Below are 18,812 nucleotides of genomic sequence, written 5' to 3' on the forward strand. Positions count from 1 at the left end.
ATAAGAAAGAAGGCCTACAAATTTAAAAGAGTCACTTCGGTAACTCACATCATGTGTATTGACTCTAATATCCATCTACCCCATAGAATTAATATGATAGACAGTAGTCATATATATGCAACATACAATATGTATGCAGGTCATCAGATGAATTATGTAGTCATAGTTAGAAGGATAATAAAACATTGACATTTCCCTCATTGAATCCACTGTATTGCAATATACCATCGCTCAACCTTTGATGTATGGAAGAGAGTATCCAGTGGTTTTATGATGCAACGGAAAGTTAGAATTTTTAGAGTAAGTAATATAAGGAGTTTATCCCATCAAGATATAGGGCTCATGCAGGTTTGACCGGTCGAGTGGGGATGCTTACTCCTCCTAGATACGCTGTTTTTGGCTATATTTAGCTCTAAAACTTCATAGTTATTTCGGATTTCAAACATTTCGGTCGAGCATCACTGAAGAGACATTATTTGTCGAAATGCGCATCTGGTGCATCAAAATTGGTACCGTATAAGTTTTACATTACTCCTCCTAGATACCTGACCCCACCTCTAGTATATTCTGGGGTCCGTGTTGTCCTCCTCTCTATCTAGTATAGCTTATAGGAGTTATGGGATTGAGCACTGTTCGTTATCTTCACATTTCATTGATCAAAGATCGCGTGGTATAAATAAAAGCTTAGCCTTTACTCAATTCTCAGTCAAAATTTTATATCACAAAATTTAGGAACGGGGATCCGAAAGACTCAGCATATTATTTTTGCATTATCCAGCATTGAGCAATATATAGTGACCATTAGTATTTAAATCCTGTATACAAGAATAAAGAAAAGGATACAAGATTCACTGCACAAATTTTAAAAACAGTATTTTATTACGAAAATTCGCAATAGGATGGTACAGCAGGCACTGCCTATATATATTCCTCTCCTTACAAGGTCATGCAAACTTTAGTGTTACACAAAGGATATAATGATTTGAATATTGCGCAAATAATGATGATATGTGATGCAAAACTCATCATGTTCTATAAAAATATATGCATACATCATACTCGTCAGAAAAAAATATGCATAAACCATGCCCCTACACAGACAATATGCGACATGTCCAAGTTGTTAAAACAGGTAGTGACAATTCCATCGCCAAACCCACGGCATCAGGTGTGAATGTCACGGGACCTCGGAGATGACGTTAAAAACGGATTTTCCGTGTCACAGTAGGTGTGGTACGCTCAACGACCGGTCTTGGTGACGTCTACACATGGGTGAAAAATTCTCGAGGGAGACGTTAAGCCAGATACAATCAATTAATCAATGTATTGTTGAGTTTTTGTCACTTATACGAAGATCACTGCCAGTGAAGAGCTGTAAAATTTTTGCCTATGCTCAGAGCTTACAGCCTATGCGCAGGGAGGGTTCTTTATCTTTACAAAGCTGACATTTACCGTCGCTTTAGAGAAAATCTATGGAAGAAAAAAAAATCGAATACTTACGTATCACACGAAATAAACAAAAGGGGACATTTTTGTCTTTAATAATTAATGTCATAATAACTGATTTTTACAACATTAATACATTTACGATTAACTACTTACTGTAATATTTTTGTTTGTATTCACCATGGCCAGACGTTGACTGCTTTGTGAACAAACATTTCTAGAATTTTGTTACATTACTTACTAAAGATTTAAATGTACCCATAGTTATATTTTGGGATGTGTCCACGAGGTAGGTGAGCATTCCTTATCTTATCATTGGACTCTTACCTTTTTCGAATGTTTTTTCGCGCAATCTCAACTTTGACGTTACTTTTCAATATTGTATAATACTTACTGTGACGGCATAGTACTTTTGTGTATGTAGTCTTGTTTTACGTTACTATGACAGATAAACACGACTGAAGAAGACCGGTAACACGGTCAAAATATTTCTACAAAGTGTGTAGTTTATCTCTCTCTCTCTCTCTCTCTCTCTCTCTCTCTCTATATATATATATATATATATATATATACATATATGTATCGTTCTTTGATACTTGGGATTTCTCACATATCGTGTGATGTGGTTTTCCAGACCACCACACTGGTTTTCTGATTCCGTATCAATATCCTCTGAAACATCGACGTCACAATGCATCAACGCAATGTTATTTGTGGAAAATATTGACTGCGTCACAAACAAAACTGCGTCCACAAAACATAATTTGTATGTCTGTGCTTTTGATAATTTGGATTATATAGTTAATTTTATTATCTTATCTTAAAATGCATAAGGTGGTATACAAAAAAAATCTATCATTACTGCAGTAACTTTATGCCAAGAGTTGGATCACGTCTTGTTGACAGACGTCTCGTGTGATTTGATGAACCGCGCCTGTCAACTGGATGTGATCCGACTCTTAGGATCAAGTTGATAATAATAATAATAATTCTCTCTCTCTCTCTCTCTCTCTCTCTCTCTCTCTCTCTCTCTCCGGGTCGTCCTATATATATATATATATATATATATATATATATATATATAGTATACAAAAATCCAAGTTAATAACAATTAGAGACAGTTATTCACATGTTTTGCATTTCACAACAGTGAAGATTCAAAAGAATTGAAACATGAATCTACTTAGTGGGAATATTTGATTTGAAATTGTATCCATATTAGCTACAGGTTGATGTAAATATAAACATAGTGTCAATTAATGATATACGTGTTGTGCTAATTAATACCTGTTATCGTACACAAGCTGGTGTTCAATCACTGCCACACATATATATCGATTAACCTAGTAATATCAATCAGCCCCTGATTTGGTATGGAAATTTATCAAATGTACGTAAAATGGAATTACATTTATCAAGTTTAACCCAATTTAAATGTCAACAACTGACATTATTTGTAATAATTTGCGAAAAATATCCAAAAGAAATTTCCCGAATGACATTTTCCGAAAAAAAATATTGAGATAAATTGAATAGTCTGTAAACAGTTTCCCATTGTTCACAAGATATCCATTAACGATGGAGAAGAGTGCTAAACTAACATGTTTGGTTGTGGGGTTTCTTGCGGTGTGTATAGGTTGTATCCACACGTGTTCTTGTTATTGGCCAGATCCTTTAGAAAATGGCTGTCGATTCGATTACTGTAAGTACACGTAAATATTTTATTTTCATCTTATTTATGCATCTTTTCTAAAAACGCGTTAAAAAAGGGAGAATTTTCGGAATTCATGTAATAAAAGGGTCGAAAAAGTCTTTCTACATTGCATATGTACATATACTCATATGATTAAAAATTACAATGCTGTGAGAGATATTACAATCGTCGGGCAGGGAAAAGAGCGAAATAGAATTTTATTCGACACAAGACATGGTAATGCCCTTGCTTGGAATATGCACAAAAAAGTCCTGTTTTTTCAACAGAGAGAAAACTAGCAACAGGAGGTTTTAGATGTTTTCTATTGATAAAAATATCGCTGAAATCACGATCAATGATATCGAATATGTACAATAGCGAATACATAATATAAGTGTGCATATAATATAAATGGTAAGGTTGATGCTCATGATTTATGCGTGTGTGTTTCAACTCCTAATTTAAACACGTCACTGTTTCATTTGCATTATGACGTCAGAACGTAGATCGTAGCGTCACCCATCGATCGTCTTCCATCATTATACCGGTCACATCCGACGTTAGTCCGACATATCTTGATTAGGGGGTAAATTGAGTAATCCGCAATGGAAATAAGTGTGTAAAGAATTAGTATGGAACACACCAGAAAGCATTGTTCCCATTGATAGGTTGTATTGGTAAATTGGATCGTGATAACGACCACAGAAGTCTTTCCACGAGACTGTTGAAACCCTTGCTACATCAACTTACTTGTCAGTAGTAAGTATTGATTTCAATACTGATCATACGCAGATCTTACACTTATGTATCGAATTAGTTGAGATATCTAAACACCATATGAACGTGATGCTGGAATATTACAACATAAATATGGGAAGTTGACGATGGAGAAGCTGTGGTCATCCTGTTTGCCATAACATCGAGTTGTTTGGGAAGTTTCTAGTATACCGGTCCCCAGAAACACGCGACTGTGCATGAAGTTATTTCCCTTGCCGTTGCTAAGCGGAACGTGAACACACCGCCATGTGCATTTTCGCCTCAGCTGCTGAGCAATGAAAATCGTGCGATAAAAATAAAAGGCCAACAGTGTTTGAGAATACTAAGCGGGGGCTTGGGGGCGGCAGCCCCCGACAAGTCAAATATAGTTTTAAAAAATTCTTACCTTACAACATAAAATCATGTAAGCTGCTGTTTGCATTAATCAGATCGAGGGGTTGAAGAACTAGTCGTTGTTTGGCAATCAAGGGTTCCTTTGGACTTGATGAAGTAAGGTTGGGTACGAGTATCGAGGGGTCATATACAGATTTAATGAGTTCTAGAAATTTAAAGAATGGATCTTGGCAGTCTGTAAGATTTTTTTTTTCGGATGCAGTACTGACTAAAATAAGTATCATACAGAGATTTAACTGTGCCGCTGACCGGTAATGACTTTTTTAATGCACGCCAAGTAGATTCTATAATATTGGTGTGTGCCCCTGTATCGGGATCTACACAGTTTACAGAATGATTTACTTTTAAATATTCGAACCCTTCTTTATCAAGAATATCATAAGCTTCCCAGAAATCGCTAATTATGGTTGTACCGGGCTCTATGTTGGCTTTTATTATTTGAAGCAGAGTTTCTCGTGTTCGATCTGCCACTGTTGTAAAAAAGCAAATTTTCGTCTCCCTTTCAATTCCACCAAAAACCCAGACACCGTCAACTTTCCGTCCCTTGTGAAATTTTCTTTTACCAAATTTACTTTCGTCAATTTCAACAAATTTTTCCACTCCTCCTATTTTTTCTGAATTCTTCTCTAAAATGCAGGTACATACTTCTCTGGAATAATTATACCAATCAACAACAGTTTGACTTGCAATTTCAAGTTCGTGTCTCACGAAACTTTCACTAGCTTTATATACCCAGAAATATGTTATTAAAGAACTTTTTCCAGCGTTAATTTGTGCTTTTCGAACCAGCTACCAGTCCTGATGGAAATTGTTTTGTTGCAGGTTTTGTTAGAACATCTCCATACAAATCCGTCGCTTGAATATGACGAATCCTTTCTTAATCCAAATTTCCCGTTGTCACAGCTGCCACAGATTTTGTCGTCCAGATTTATCAAAACAGATAATCCTATTAACCAGTGAATCAACTCTCTTACATCAGCACAATTCAAAAAAATTATTTCAGTTTTAAAGGCATTTCATCGCAAATCAGCTGTTCAGTTTGTTTACATCAATACCAGTGACGTCGTATGATACGAATATTCATGAGAATTACATATACAAAACGCACGTGACCATTTTGCTCAACAACATATTCCATTCATTTTACAACAAGAAATGTAGGTCTTCTTGCATTATTTTTCATTTCGGATTTGAAAAACTGATTTAAAAAAACAGTTTTTTAAACTTAATTTTTAACAAGGAATTCGAATTTGGGCTCATTTTTGTGATTTTTTTGTTGTTGCGTTTTAGCGATTTTACTGATCGTTAACGCGATCGTATATATATACTAAACCGCCTTCGGCGGCACACATTTTAGCGCCATATTTTGGGGACCAGTATACTAGAAGTGTTCCGAGTTGTTAGTTTGTCGATATATCGTCTATTTTCAATGAAATATCGAATTACGGCGTCGATCAGTAGAGGTGGAAGACTTTATGCCGCATTTTATTTTCCGTTATTTGTAAAGTAAATTCCTAAAAAAAAAATCATCGAATTGCACCGTAACAATGAAGTTCAAATGTACACACTATTCCCGCCCATTGTATCCACTTTACATCGTATATGTTTAGATATTTTGCCACCTGTATCCTTTAATCCTTTGCATTGTCTTTACGATTCTCCCTAGGACTATTAGCTACACAATGTTATATGTATTCCATTCCTTAAAACATACCATTTCTCCTCATTCCAGCTCTTCGTGGAGTGGTACTAAACGTGCGGAATGTAAACGGACGAGGTATACCGGATAGAGAATATTTGGTCTACGTACAGCGGTACTACAAGGTGAGATATTGAAAGAGGCGACGGATTTTGAATTGTTAATTTATTGATTATTAATATAAAAGCGTGCTGAAAGACTTAACGATAAATTGCAGACACACTACCCTTTCCATCTTATATATAAAGGTATCTTTTTTTCGAAGTAAAATCTAAAAAAAAGAAAAAACTCGAAACACTACCTAGAAATATTTCGACTGTTTTACCTATGGCGTGTAAAACATTGCTATATTCAATAATTTCTTATTTATTTTCAATATCTTGTGATGTGTGTTCAATATCTTGTGTTCAATATAGTGTGATGTATATTCTATAGCTTGTTATGTATGTTCGATAATCTTGTGATGTATATTCGATAATCTTGTGATGTATTTTCGATGATCACAAGATATTGAACATACATCACTATATAACGAACATACATCACAATATATTGAACATAGATCACAAGATATTGAACACACATCACAAGATTATCGAACATATATCACAATATTATCGAATACAGCAACGTTTTATATCTCATAGTTACCAGTCTTCCTCATTCGTGTTTCATATATATATATGTATATATATATATATATATATATATATATATGTATGTATATAAATATAAAGTTTCTGTTTGGAAAGTAAAGTACAGAAAAACTCTAAACACTTTGTTGAAATATTTCGACCGTGTTACTGAAGAAGACCGGTAACACGGCGTTTCGGCGTTCTAATTTTTCTTTATTATATTATTACTTGTGTGGATATTTGCTTATATTTTGGATTATATATATATATATATATATACAAAACACTAAAATAGCACTAAAGTGACCAACGACACGAACAATCAGATTGTCAAATTTTCGCGACGACCCGTCCCTTCTTCAGGAAAAACAAAATGAATTACATAATGTGGCGAATATCAACAGAGAGTAATAACAAACACTACATATAAATACATCTAGCACCACAACTACACTAATCTACAAACGTATTTACAATGCAGACTACATGTTTTTTCGTCTTTAAGCTTGCCGATCAATGATAAAAGTGGAGCGAATTAGAACAGGCCTTATTCGTCCAAAGAGCTGATCCAAAATGTACGAAGTGATAAAAATAGACTTAATTAATCTCAAGTGGAGCGCGTTAACCCAATTAGGTTGACAAATAGTAAAGTTAACTTGTACTTAGAGAGATTTTATTTTAACTATGCATTAAGAATAAATAATAATAATAAAAAAAAATATCAACACAAAAAAAAAAAAAAATAAACTATGTAAATGAATTAACACTATAAAAATGATATAAGAAATTAACAAACTTTGAGAAAGATAATGTAAATAACAAGTTTAAATAAGTAAACAAAGTGGACCAACTCCAAACAAAAAAAAAAAAATAAGCAACCTTGGAAATAGAATCAACATCAGACATTCCCGTACTGATCATGTCTAGGGTAGACTTGCAAAAAGCAGAGGATCACGGAAACTGATAAATGGGTTTTACATATAAGCAATCGGTTATGAAGGTCAAAGTAATTAAAAGGGGTGGGCTGATTGTAAACAGAATTGAAAATAAAACAATGTGTTCAAAAATGGTCACAGTACCACTGTTCGGGATATGATCAGACGAGTAAGTCTAGGTGAAGCTTGAAATCTAGTAAGGGTTTAGTCCGTATTCATCCTGGAAAAGTCAGTAGGTTTGTTGATATCATGCGGTACAAATGACTTCAACCTGTGCATCCAGAATTTTTCCTTCTGCTTTCTTTCGATATATCGCCAACTAGGGTCATGATCAATAACCACTACTGTCATGTCCTCCCATCGGTGGTTATTGTCATTGAAATGCGTCGCTACTGGCAAATCTTTTTTGGTTCTGATGGAGGACCGGTGGTTGTTGACCCGTCTGCGAAGGTCTGTTGTTTCTCCTATTTACTGCTTCTGGTAGACATCGCAAATGATGAGATAGATGCAATTATTCATTTTGCACAAAAAGTTTCCCAATATTTTATAACTGCGAACCGTGACAGGACTGCTAAATCCCCAGTATCTGAGCTGTATTTGCATAATTGACATCTGAGGTCTGAGCATGTTTTGAAACCTCCATTGGGTAAATGTGGTATGAATTAACTTAATAAACAATAAGTTTTAAAAATTAACAAATCTATTTCATTATTATTATAGTAATAAATCAATAGTAACAAATCAATAGTATCCGGGACTCAGTTACCTCTGGTTTACAGCTCGATTTCTATTGACATCAACTGGTTACTTCTCAACTAGCCTACTGATTTACAACTGCTCGGTTTACAACTAATTCAAATGCCAACGGGCTTCCGTATTTATACGGCCCGGAACTTCACTGTGGTATGATTTAAGTTGATAATGATGTATCACTTCTGATTTCTTTTTACTTCTAATTTTGTATACAGCAGGACTGAATTTCTTAACAACAACATAAGGACCAGACCAGGGTGACTCAAATTTATGACAAATATTATTATGTTTATATACAAGAGATCCAACAGGGTAACCATTATTTGGCGCTCTTACATCATAATCTCGTTTTTGTCTTTCCGCTGTTTCTTTTAATTTTTTTCCGTGCCTTTAGATAGTTGTTTTCTAGCTTTTTTTGTAATGCTAAGGCATACTTATGTTGATCAAAATGTTGTACATCCATAAGTGGTAAAGGAAATTGTAGTTCAAGTGGAGAGTACACTTCACACCCAAACATCATAAAATTTGGCGAATAGCCAGTAGCTGGATGTTTGGTACTTCTATACGCAACCATCAGAAAAGCAAGGTCTTCATCCCAGTCCTGGCTCTCAACAGTGTGCGTTCTAAGCATCTGACTTAATGTTTAGTTAAAACGTTCAATGCAAGGTGAAGATAACGAACAGTGATCAATCTCATAACTCCTACAAGCAATACAAATTAGATAGCTGGACAAACACGGACCCCTGGACACGCCATTTGACTCTGGATGGTATGCTGTACCCCTTGTCTTCTTTATATGAAACAATTTACAAACATCTTGAATAAGCCGACAGTCAAAACTTCTACCTTGGTCAGTGTGAATTTCTAATGGAATACCAAAACGTGAAATAAAATCCTTTACTAGTTTTCCTGCAATGGTGTTTGATGTCTGATCTCCAATAGGATAAGCTTCTATCCAGCGAGTAAAATGATTACCAATGACTAGAATATATCTATTTCCTTGGCAAGTTTTTGGAAGTATACCTAGAATGTCCATAGGAATACGATCTAAGGGATGTCCAGCCAGGTATGAATTTAAAGCAACTTGTTGCTTTGGTTTTGCACACTTTCTTTCATTGCACCATCTGCAGTTATTTATGTAGAGCCTAATATCTTCCTTCATTTTATACCAGTATAATTTCTCATTAATTTTGGCAGTGGTCTTTGAGACTCCAAAATGTCCAGCTGAATGAAAAATATCTAAAACATTATTCCGTAGACTTCTTGGAACAAGTAAAAGGAATTGTACCTGGTTATCAGTTGATGGTTTTTTTTAAGGTATAAAACACCATTTACTATCTCTATGGTCTGCCAGTTGATCCAGTATTTACGAATTTCAGAACTCAAACCATTAACATAATCTCTTTTGGGAATACATCCATCATCCTTCCATTTGTGTAACAATTTGAGGGTTTCATCCTTTTTTGTAGATCAGAGATTTCTTGTACGGAAAAACCATTCAGCCAAGTAGATGGAACAATAGTTGAAGTTATTTGGCTGCGAGTTACAGTTCTTAGTTTTTGTCCAAGATTAGTGACATTATCTTTATTTTGTTCAAATTGTTTCCACTCTGAATCAAGGTTTTCATTTTCTAGTGAGGTTCTTGAAAGTGCATGTACATTCTGATGTAGTTTTCCTTTTCGATGTTGGATTTCAAAATTATTTTGAGACAAAACTTCCAGCCATCTTGTAATTTGTCCTTGTGTATCTTTAAATGAAAATAGCCATCTGAGAGAGCTATGGTCTGTACGAAGAATTAATTTCTGTCCTAACAAATAGTGTCTAAATTGAGTGATGAAGGTTATCACAGCAAGCAACTCTTTTCTAGTTGTGCTGTAGCGAGTCTGGTGTACATCTAATTTTTTCGAGGTATAGGTCATAACACGTTACTCATATCCTTGTATTTGGGATAATACACCTCCGACTCCAATATTTGAAGCATCTGTGTCCAGGATATATTGACCATTTTATTGCGGATGCAAGGTGAAGATAACGAACAGTGATCAATCTCATAACTCCTACAAGCAATACAAAATAGATAGTTGGGCAAACACGGACCCCTGGACACACCAGAGGTGGGATCAAGTGCCTAGGAGGAGTAAGCATCTTAATATAGGACTGCTGCGAAGTAATGTTTTCAGTCTTTCAAATGATGCATTAGCTTCTTTTGTCCATAGGAAAGTTTTATTCTTGTGAGTGAGATGATGAAGCGGAGCTGCTATCTTACTGAAGTCCTTGATGGATCGTCGATAGTCATTACGATCTAGTCCATCAATACAACATCGCATTGGGTCAAATGCTGTCTGACGTGTTTCATACCGATTGTTAAGCCGTTCTTGGCACACTGATTTTGACTGCGGATAACTCCGTTTACCGGATCAGGATATGGGGCTCACGGCGGGTGTGACCGGTCAACAGGGGATGTTGCTCCTCCTAGGCACCTGATCCCACCTCTAGTGTGTCCAGGGGTCCGTGTTTGCCCAACTATCTATTTTGTATTGGTTGTAGGAGTTATGAGATTGGTCACTGTTCGTTATCTTCACCTTGCATAGCCCTAGGAACTGTTGTGTCTCGTTGACGTTCTGAGGTTAGTTTCCACTTCAATACACCATCTACAATTTTAGTATTAGGTTGAAGTCCATCTTTACTAACTGCATGACCTAAATATAATACAGATGATCTAATTAGGTCACACTTTCATGGTTTCAGTATCAGTCCTGTCCCCCTAAGACGTGTCAGTACTAAGTCAATTTGTTACAAATCTGAATCAATAGTCTCCAAATATATGATCACAACATCCAGATAGATAAGTAACGTTTTCCAACGAAATCATTTTAGAATCAGCTGCATATATCGTTGAAATATACTCGGTTCATTACATAACCCGAATGGCATTTTGCGGTATTCGAAGAGGCCATATTTGGTTATGAATGTTTTTTTGGGGTCTGTCTTCCTCTGAAACTTCCAACTGCCAGTATCCACTTTGTAGATCAAGTGTTGAGAATATTTTGGCAGATGACAGACAATCTAAACAAGTATCAATTATAGGCAGAGGGTATGCGTCCTTCCTTGTTACATCATTTAACTTGCAGTAGTCGATGCACCATCTCACTGTATTGTCTTTTTCCTAACCAATACAACAGGAGATGCCCAAGAAGAAGAAGAGGGTTGAATGACTTCATTATTTAACTGGTTGTTCAAATATTGTTCTTCATTTTCAAATCATTGGGGTGTTCGACGCAATGGTTGCTTTACAGGTGCTGCAAAGTTGGTGTTTAGTTTGTGGTTTATGGTTGAACATGTTCCTAAGTTAGTTTTGTTTCTTGCAAATGCATCTTGATGTATATTGAGGAGAATTGCCAATTTCTTCTTCAGTATATCTTCTGAGATATTTGCGCAACTCTTTTTAAACAAATCGTCTAGGTGTTCAAGTACTGTTGTTTCTCTGGTTGGTATTTCATCAGTGGAATTCGTAGGACATTGTACAGATTCCACTGGATGTAACTCTCCAACTAACTATCCTGTCTTTACTTTCACAGGATTTCTACTAAGATTCATGTATCTAACAGAAGTTGTCTTCTGAAAGAGTCAACTAATGCTCTAGCAGGCAGAATGTCTCTGTGCTCTTCAAAAACAGGCTCCAGTATTGAATATTTTGAATCTAAGCACTGAGGATGTTCAGAAACACCGTCTATCTCGGACAATTGTGGTATTGTGACATTGTTTAAAACCGTAACTATACAAGTGTTCTTCGATCGTGCAATTTCATACTTGATCCATTTTCGAGCCATAAGTGGCCCCTTTGCTCCGTGTGTTAACAGTGATATCCCATTCATCTATTATGTCACAATGTAAAAGCATTTCATCACCAATTGGTGCAATGTAAACAGGTCATGTAAAACATTTGTCACCAATTGTGAATTCCACATCAGCAATTTCCATCGTCAACATGTTAGTATTTTCTTCTGCAACACGCAAATACAATTCATCCCTTTTAAGCTGTGGTCTACTGGCAGCTGGAATTGACGAATATACTTTATCACTTAACACTGTCACTGATGCTCCCGTATCAACTACTGCTTTCGCCCTGCATTTGTTGATCTCTAGTGGAACTTTCACTGTGACGGTCTTAGTTCTCCCTATCACAATCTCATCTTTCTTTGGGACTAAAGGACTGCATTCCTCTTTTCCAATTCCAGTCCATTCCCCTGCTTCAAATACAGCTGCTACATCTGAATATTTTATATGCCTGTTGGTACTTGAGTGTTCTATATTTACATTCAAAGGGGCTGTCACATGGCCTACTGTATCAGCCTCTTGGGAGTTTAACGACTGGCTGGTTACATTAGTTTTGTCCGTACTGTTGGTCTGAGTCTTCTGAAAATGTGTTCTCCTCTCTACAGTTCGCTCTTGACTTGGTGGAAGAATTTCATATTGTCCTGTCTGTCAAAGAAGTGGGCAGTTTTTCTTTATGTGTTCTTCCTTACATTCATTGCAGACAAACTCCCTATATCACCCATTTGATTTTGGTTGCTGATTACATCCTTCTTTACTTTGTTTGTTTACTAAATCCTTCATACTTTGCACAATACTGTCTCTTAAACTTGAACCAAATTGATTTAATCGTTCTCCTGTCACTGTTTGCTGAGGCTTAACTCGGTAAATCATGAGATCAATGAGTTGCTCATACTAGATATTATCCTCGTATATCACTTGTCTAATATTTGCTCTTTTCCGCATTCCATTTTTACAGCATCTGTGCCATGATATCATATCTACAGCACTTTGTACTGTTTTTGGTCTTGTTGTAGCGACATCGTATGCAATACTTTGGTCATTTAGTCCATTTAGTAAATGTCCGATTGCAAGTTCCGCTTTCAGCTGTTCATCTACGAGTCGTGGGTATGCTTTGTTCATCAGTGAATTTACTTTTGAGGAAAATTCCTGAATATATTCTTCAGATTTTCTTCTCATATTCTGCAGTTAAACTCGATAGGTTTCTGGCAAGTTATGAATACCGAATTGCTGTTTCATGGCAGAATGAAATTGAAAAATATCGGTTCTTACATCTGGATTTAATTGAGACGCAAATTTAAGTGCATCATCCTTCAAGCAAAATGATACCTCCTCTGTTTGTCTACGGGTAGTCCATTGAACCCTCTTTGAAATCATGTAGAATTGAATCCAGAAGGATTCCCAGGTTGTGTTGTTTTTACCATTAAAGATTGGTAATCTTGCTTTGGGTTCATCAGGATGAGGAATTTCATGATTTTCTTGAAATGGGTTCCTATTGTTCCTGCACATATTGTGTCCTATGTCTCTATGTCCATATTCAAAGCTCTGTGTATTGCCACTCAACATATGATCATGAGATTTGCATTTCTATCATGATGACCAAATTGGTTGTCTTTGCATGTAGTCCGCAGCTATGTTAAGGCTTCCCGGATTTTGAAATGCGTTCAAAACATACATTGGATTCCGAGGTCGGTTTTTGGTTTTCACTAAGACAACCAATTTGGTCATCATGATAGAAATGCATATTCAAAGCTCTGTGTATTGCCACTGAACATATGATCATGAGAGTTTGCATCATTTTCTGCATTTTCTGCGTTTCCTGCATAACAGTCATTCGTTTGTTCAGATTGGGCAGGTGTTTTATTCAGAATACCGTTGATCTTCTTGAGGGCGGGTTGATACGTAGTATTCTGACTTCAACCCTATCTGGTATATGGGTAAATGAATCTAAATCATTCCTTATGTAGCTTGGTACAAGCTGTCATAGTGGTTTAAGAAGTATATCCAACATATTGCTGAGCCTGTGCGTAAAGCAAGTGGGTTCAGCTACAATCGGTCTTAGTTTTTAAATTTGATGGGTGGAATACTCCGCATAGTAAACATTTCGATTTATATGCCAATAGAAACTTTTTAATATTTCCGTTTTATAAAGTTTTAGAAAATAATGAACATTTATGGAAAGCAAAAGAGGACTATTTTGTAAAGTTATTCAAATCTAAAATGAATGTAAATTAATCATTATAACTTAGATGTTATATTTCAAGTCATTCCTTTATTTTTGGCGCCTTATTGACTTTAATTTGCGCCAATTTAGTATGCAAGGTGAAGATAACGAACAGTGATCAATCTCATAACTCCTACAAGCAATACAAAATAGATAGTTGGGCAAACACGGACCCCTGGACACACCAGAGGTGGGATCAGGTGCCTAGGAGGAGTAAGCATTCCCTGTTGACCGGTCACAGCCACCGTGAGCCCCATATCCTGATCCGGTAAACGGAGTTATCCGCAGTCAAAATCAGTGTGACAAGAACGGCTTAACAATCGGTATGAAACACGTCAGACAGCATTTGACCCAATGCGATGTTGTATTGACGAACTAGATCGTTATAACGACCATAGAATTTGCGAAATGCTGACTTCAATCGAGACTGTTGAAATCCCTGTACCATCAACTTGTTTGTCAGTAGCTTACCTCGATTTGAAAACTGACTATACCCAGAACAAGCTCTTGCATATCGAATCGGATTACAATTGCTCTCGTAAAATCATTATCAAATTTCCAATACGGAGAGAGATCATTTTTGTTACATAAGGAACATTTAGTTTCGATCGTCAAGTGACTTCTTAATAATGAAGTTTTATTTAGTGTGTATGATATTTTAGATATAACAGGACTAATGCACACAATTATTCATAATAATAATAATAATAATAATAATAATGCCCTTTATTTAAACAGGATAGCACAATTAGATTAAAACATTGTGGTCCTGAAAACATATATACAGACAGCAGTATTACATAGATACAATATAAAATAGTATATGAAGGTACATGTATGTTGTATACATACATGTCTGCTATTTACATATTTAAAACTGAAAATAAAACAAAATAGATCAATTAACAAATACAAATAAAACTGAAAATAATCAAAACAAATCTATATGGTTTTAATTTCCCGAATGAAAAAAAAAATTCTAAGATAGGCGGATTGAAAAGTTTCCAATGTTCGGTAATATTTTAAAAATTCATGAATTGTTCTTAAATTAATTTCAATTTAAAAAGATATATCTCTCATTCAATTCCTATGCACAAACACGCTTAAAGAAGTCTTTCCTCTATGCAATATTATTTGTGATATCGCGGACTTCATACAATAAAATTATACAACATATCCATGTTATAGGTTATAAGTAGAAAACATATCCGACGGTGTCTAAGTACACATGATCCACATCTGATTAATTACACTTAGCGCTTTCGGAGTGTAGTTCGGTTCTTCAGAGTGTAACAAGTTTTACAAAAATAATACAATGTACCTGTTAAAAGGCGTTGTTATTGTGACGTCACAAAGGCAGCATACTCTCGCTGTGACCTTCAATTCGACTTTTAGATATATCGATGACGTTTTGTCTATTAACAATGATAGCTTTCATTCATATGTCGATTTGATATATCCCTGTGAGTTCGAAATAAAGGGCACCACAGAGTCGTCCACTTCTGCTTCATACTTATATATTTTATTGAAAGTAGACATTGACGGCAAACTGACAACTCAACTGTATGACAAACGGGATGATTTCAGCTTCTCCATCGTCAACTTCCCACATTTATGTAGCAATATTCCATTATCACCTGCATATGGTGTTTATATATAAGGTGAAGATAACGAACAGTGATCAATCTCATAACTCCTACAAGCAATACAAATTAGATAGTTGGGCAAACACGGACCCCTGGACACACCAGAGGTGGGATCAGGTGCCTAGGGGGAGTAAACATCCCCTGTTGACCGGTCATACCCGCCGTGAGCCCCATATCCTGATCAGGTAAACGGAGTTATCCGCAGTCAAAATCAGTGTGACAAGAACGGCTTAACAATCGGTATGAAACACGTCAGACAGCATTTGACCCAATGCGAGGTTGTATTGACGAACTAGATCGTTATAACGACCATAGAATTTGCGAAATGCTGACTTCAATCGAGACTGTTGAAATCACTGTACCATCAACTTGTTTGTCAGTAGCTTACCTCGATTTAAAAACTGACTATACCCAGAACAAGCTCTTGCATATCGAATCAGTTGAGATATATAAACACCATATGCAGGTGATAATGGAATATTGCTACATAAATGTGGGAAGTTGACGATGGAGAAGCTGAAATCATCCCGTTTGTCATACAGTTTAGTTGAATGTAATGTTGTATAAGGAGAAAATCCTGTATCATCTGAAAACAGGATTTTTGAAATTGATTTTGGGGTGTGGTATAGTCATTTGTAAATTTCAAAAATGATCTCAGTCGGAGTCTGTAGAAGATGGGTATGATGATATGTGTTTATTCAATCTGTAGGCGATCCCGCGGAGACCAAGGTTCGTACGGATCCGGTCAGCAAGGCAGGGTGCTTCGTGCGGTGTACAACTACAAAGAGGGGAAAGATACGTAATATCAGGTGAGTAACTGTACATCAACACCCAACCCCTGTATAGTGGGAATTGACTGACAGAATGTCAATAGAACAAGTTCAATATTACCTACAGTAATAGGATGATGTTTTATATAACATACAATGATTCAATACAAGAGGTTTCTATATAAGCATGTCTATGCACATCATTGTGAATTAATCAATACATCCCTTTCTTTATTTGTACTTCATACTATAGGTAGCGTTAATGGACGTCGACTGAGGACAAACCTGTGTACATACACAAGAACATGGGACAGAATTCCTTACTGGCAACAACAAAATCAGCACTGTCACCTTGGTGTATCGAATCAGATATCCGCCCCGTCATAAGAAAGGACCTATTACCTACAATTTATAGAATATATGTGCCGATTTGATACTAATACCAAAACTTTGATTTATGATATGAGAGTGTATAATATTTGTTTTATAACGTTCACCCAGTACACAATTTTGCTAATAAATACAGTTGATGATGGCTTAACTATGTCTATTATCATTTATTAAGTGTAAGGTATTTCTATCAATTTACTGCTATTCTTTTAGAGGGCTCTAAACAATCCTTAAACACTGCACTCTCTCTTGTGGAGCAATGTCCTAAATTTTCAGGCCTGAAGCCAAATTATGAGAAAACTCAGTGTATAAAGATATGATCGTGTAAAATGAGTCCAATATGGAAAAAGTTTGCAAAAAATATAACTTAGGGATTGTCACATGAACCCTTTAAAAATTTTGGAATTACATTCTGTAAAAATCTGGTTAAAAAAAAAATTGGAAGAAATAAATTTATTCGGAAATTGAAGAAATAAAAAGAAATAGTTTCAACTTCATCAAAGAGACTACTATCACCGTTATTGAAAGAAAGGTGAGGATATCGAACAGTGATCAATCTCATACCTCCTATAAGCAATATAAACTAGAATTGGACAAACACTGACCCCTTCATGGACATGCATATACCAGAGGTGGGATCAGGTGCCTAGGAGGAGTAAGCATCTCCTGTCGACCGGTTACACTTGCCGTAAATTAAGTCAAATATCATTCCTAAAATTACACACTTACTGATTAGTCTTCCTAAACCATCGAAACATGATTCAGGAAATTGAAAGATCATGCTTATAGTATATATGGAATTAGAAATACACACAATACGCCAAAAAATACTATTACTCAAGAGTTTTGAAAACGGTGGGCTGCATATAATCTAAATATATAGTTTCATCTAAATTCTAAAGATAACTTGGATCACACGATTAATGAATACGCAATCCGTATGATCCTGGAAAACTTGACTATTATGTACATTTTTACCAAATGAAAGGTGAAGGTAACGAATCTCATAACCCCAATAAGCTGACAATACTGACAATCTGGTAACCTTTGATAATGCTTGCATGTTCATATCTTGTTTGGAAAGATGTATTTGCGGCACCGCTTTACGACTTTATATTGCATACTGTTTAATAAAATGTGACGATTGGGGATCCTACATGGTACATGTACGATTAATGTACCAGAATTGGTAGGGAAATGTATACTATAGAAACTGGTATGAAAGGGGCATACGATACCTAAGTGATATTTTCCCACTAATGGTCAAATCGTGAGTAATGAAGACATTTGAAGACTCGTCACAATGCAATCCCTTTCATTTTATTGCATATTATAGCAGATATTCTTTACAAACTTGAAAATATGCATACTGGAGAATAGGTTACATCTAGAAGTAACTCACCAGTTTATCCAAAATGTGTGACAATTATTCGTAAAAATAACAATGGTTCAAGTGATATTTATAATGTTTTTATATATAACACATGGGGAAAAAATTCAAAACGTGAAACCAAGTGAGAAACTGCATTATATCTCAATGTGGATCAAAAGCGGTGGTTATGACACAATAAGTCCATATTTAGATTTACCAAAGTTACAGAGCTGAGATGATTTCGG

The 18,812-nt window shown here is 35.7% G+C and overlaps 1 protein-coding gene across 1 annotated transcript; it reads left to right on the plus strand.

The window, feature by feature from the left end:
- Positions 1–3,005: 3,005 nt before the first annotated feature.
- On the plus strand, positions 3,006–17,346 carry LOC125654887 (NTR domain-containing protein-like). The gene is made up of 4 exons (XM_048884992.2): positions 3,006–3,148; positions 6,042–6,133; positions 16,745–16,844; positions 17,059–17,346. The coding sequence occupies exons 1-4, from the start codon at positions 3,025–3,027 to the stop codon at positions 17,190–17,192; spliced, it is 450 nt and encodes a 149-aa protein (XP_048740949.1). The 5' UTR covers positions 3,006–3,024; the 3' UTR covers positions 17,193–17,346.
- Positions 17,347–18,812: the final 1,466 nt, after the last annotated feature.

This window comes from Ostrea edulis, chromosome 7 (genome assembly GCF_947568905.1).
Source record: "Ostrea edulis chromosome 7, xbOstEdul1.1, whole genome shotgun sequence".
NCBI classification, from domain to species: domain Eukaryota; kingdom Metazoa; phylum Mollusca; class Bivalvia; order Ostreida; family Ostreidae; genus Ostrea; species Ostrea edulis.

Coding starts and splice junctions, on each gene's coding strand:
- LOC125654887 (XM_048884992.2), top strand. CDS start 3,025: ATGGAGAAGAGTGCTAAACTAACATGTTTGGTTGTGGGGTTTCTTGCG. Junction 3,149..6,041: donor TGGCTGTCGATTCGATTACT/GTAAGTACACGT, acceptor TCCTCATTCCAG/CTCTTCGTGGAGTGGTACTA. Junction 6,134..16,744: donor ACGTACAGCGGTACTACAAG/GTGAGATATTGA, acceptor TTCAATCTGTAG/GCGATCCCGCGGAGACCAAG.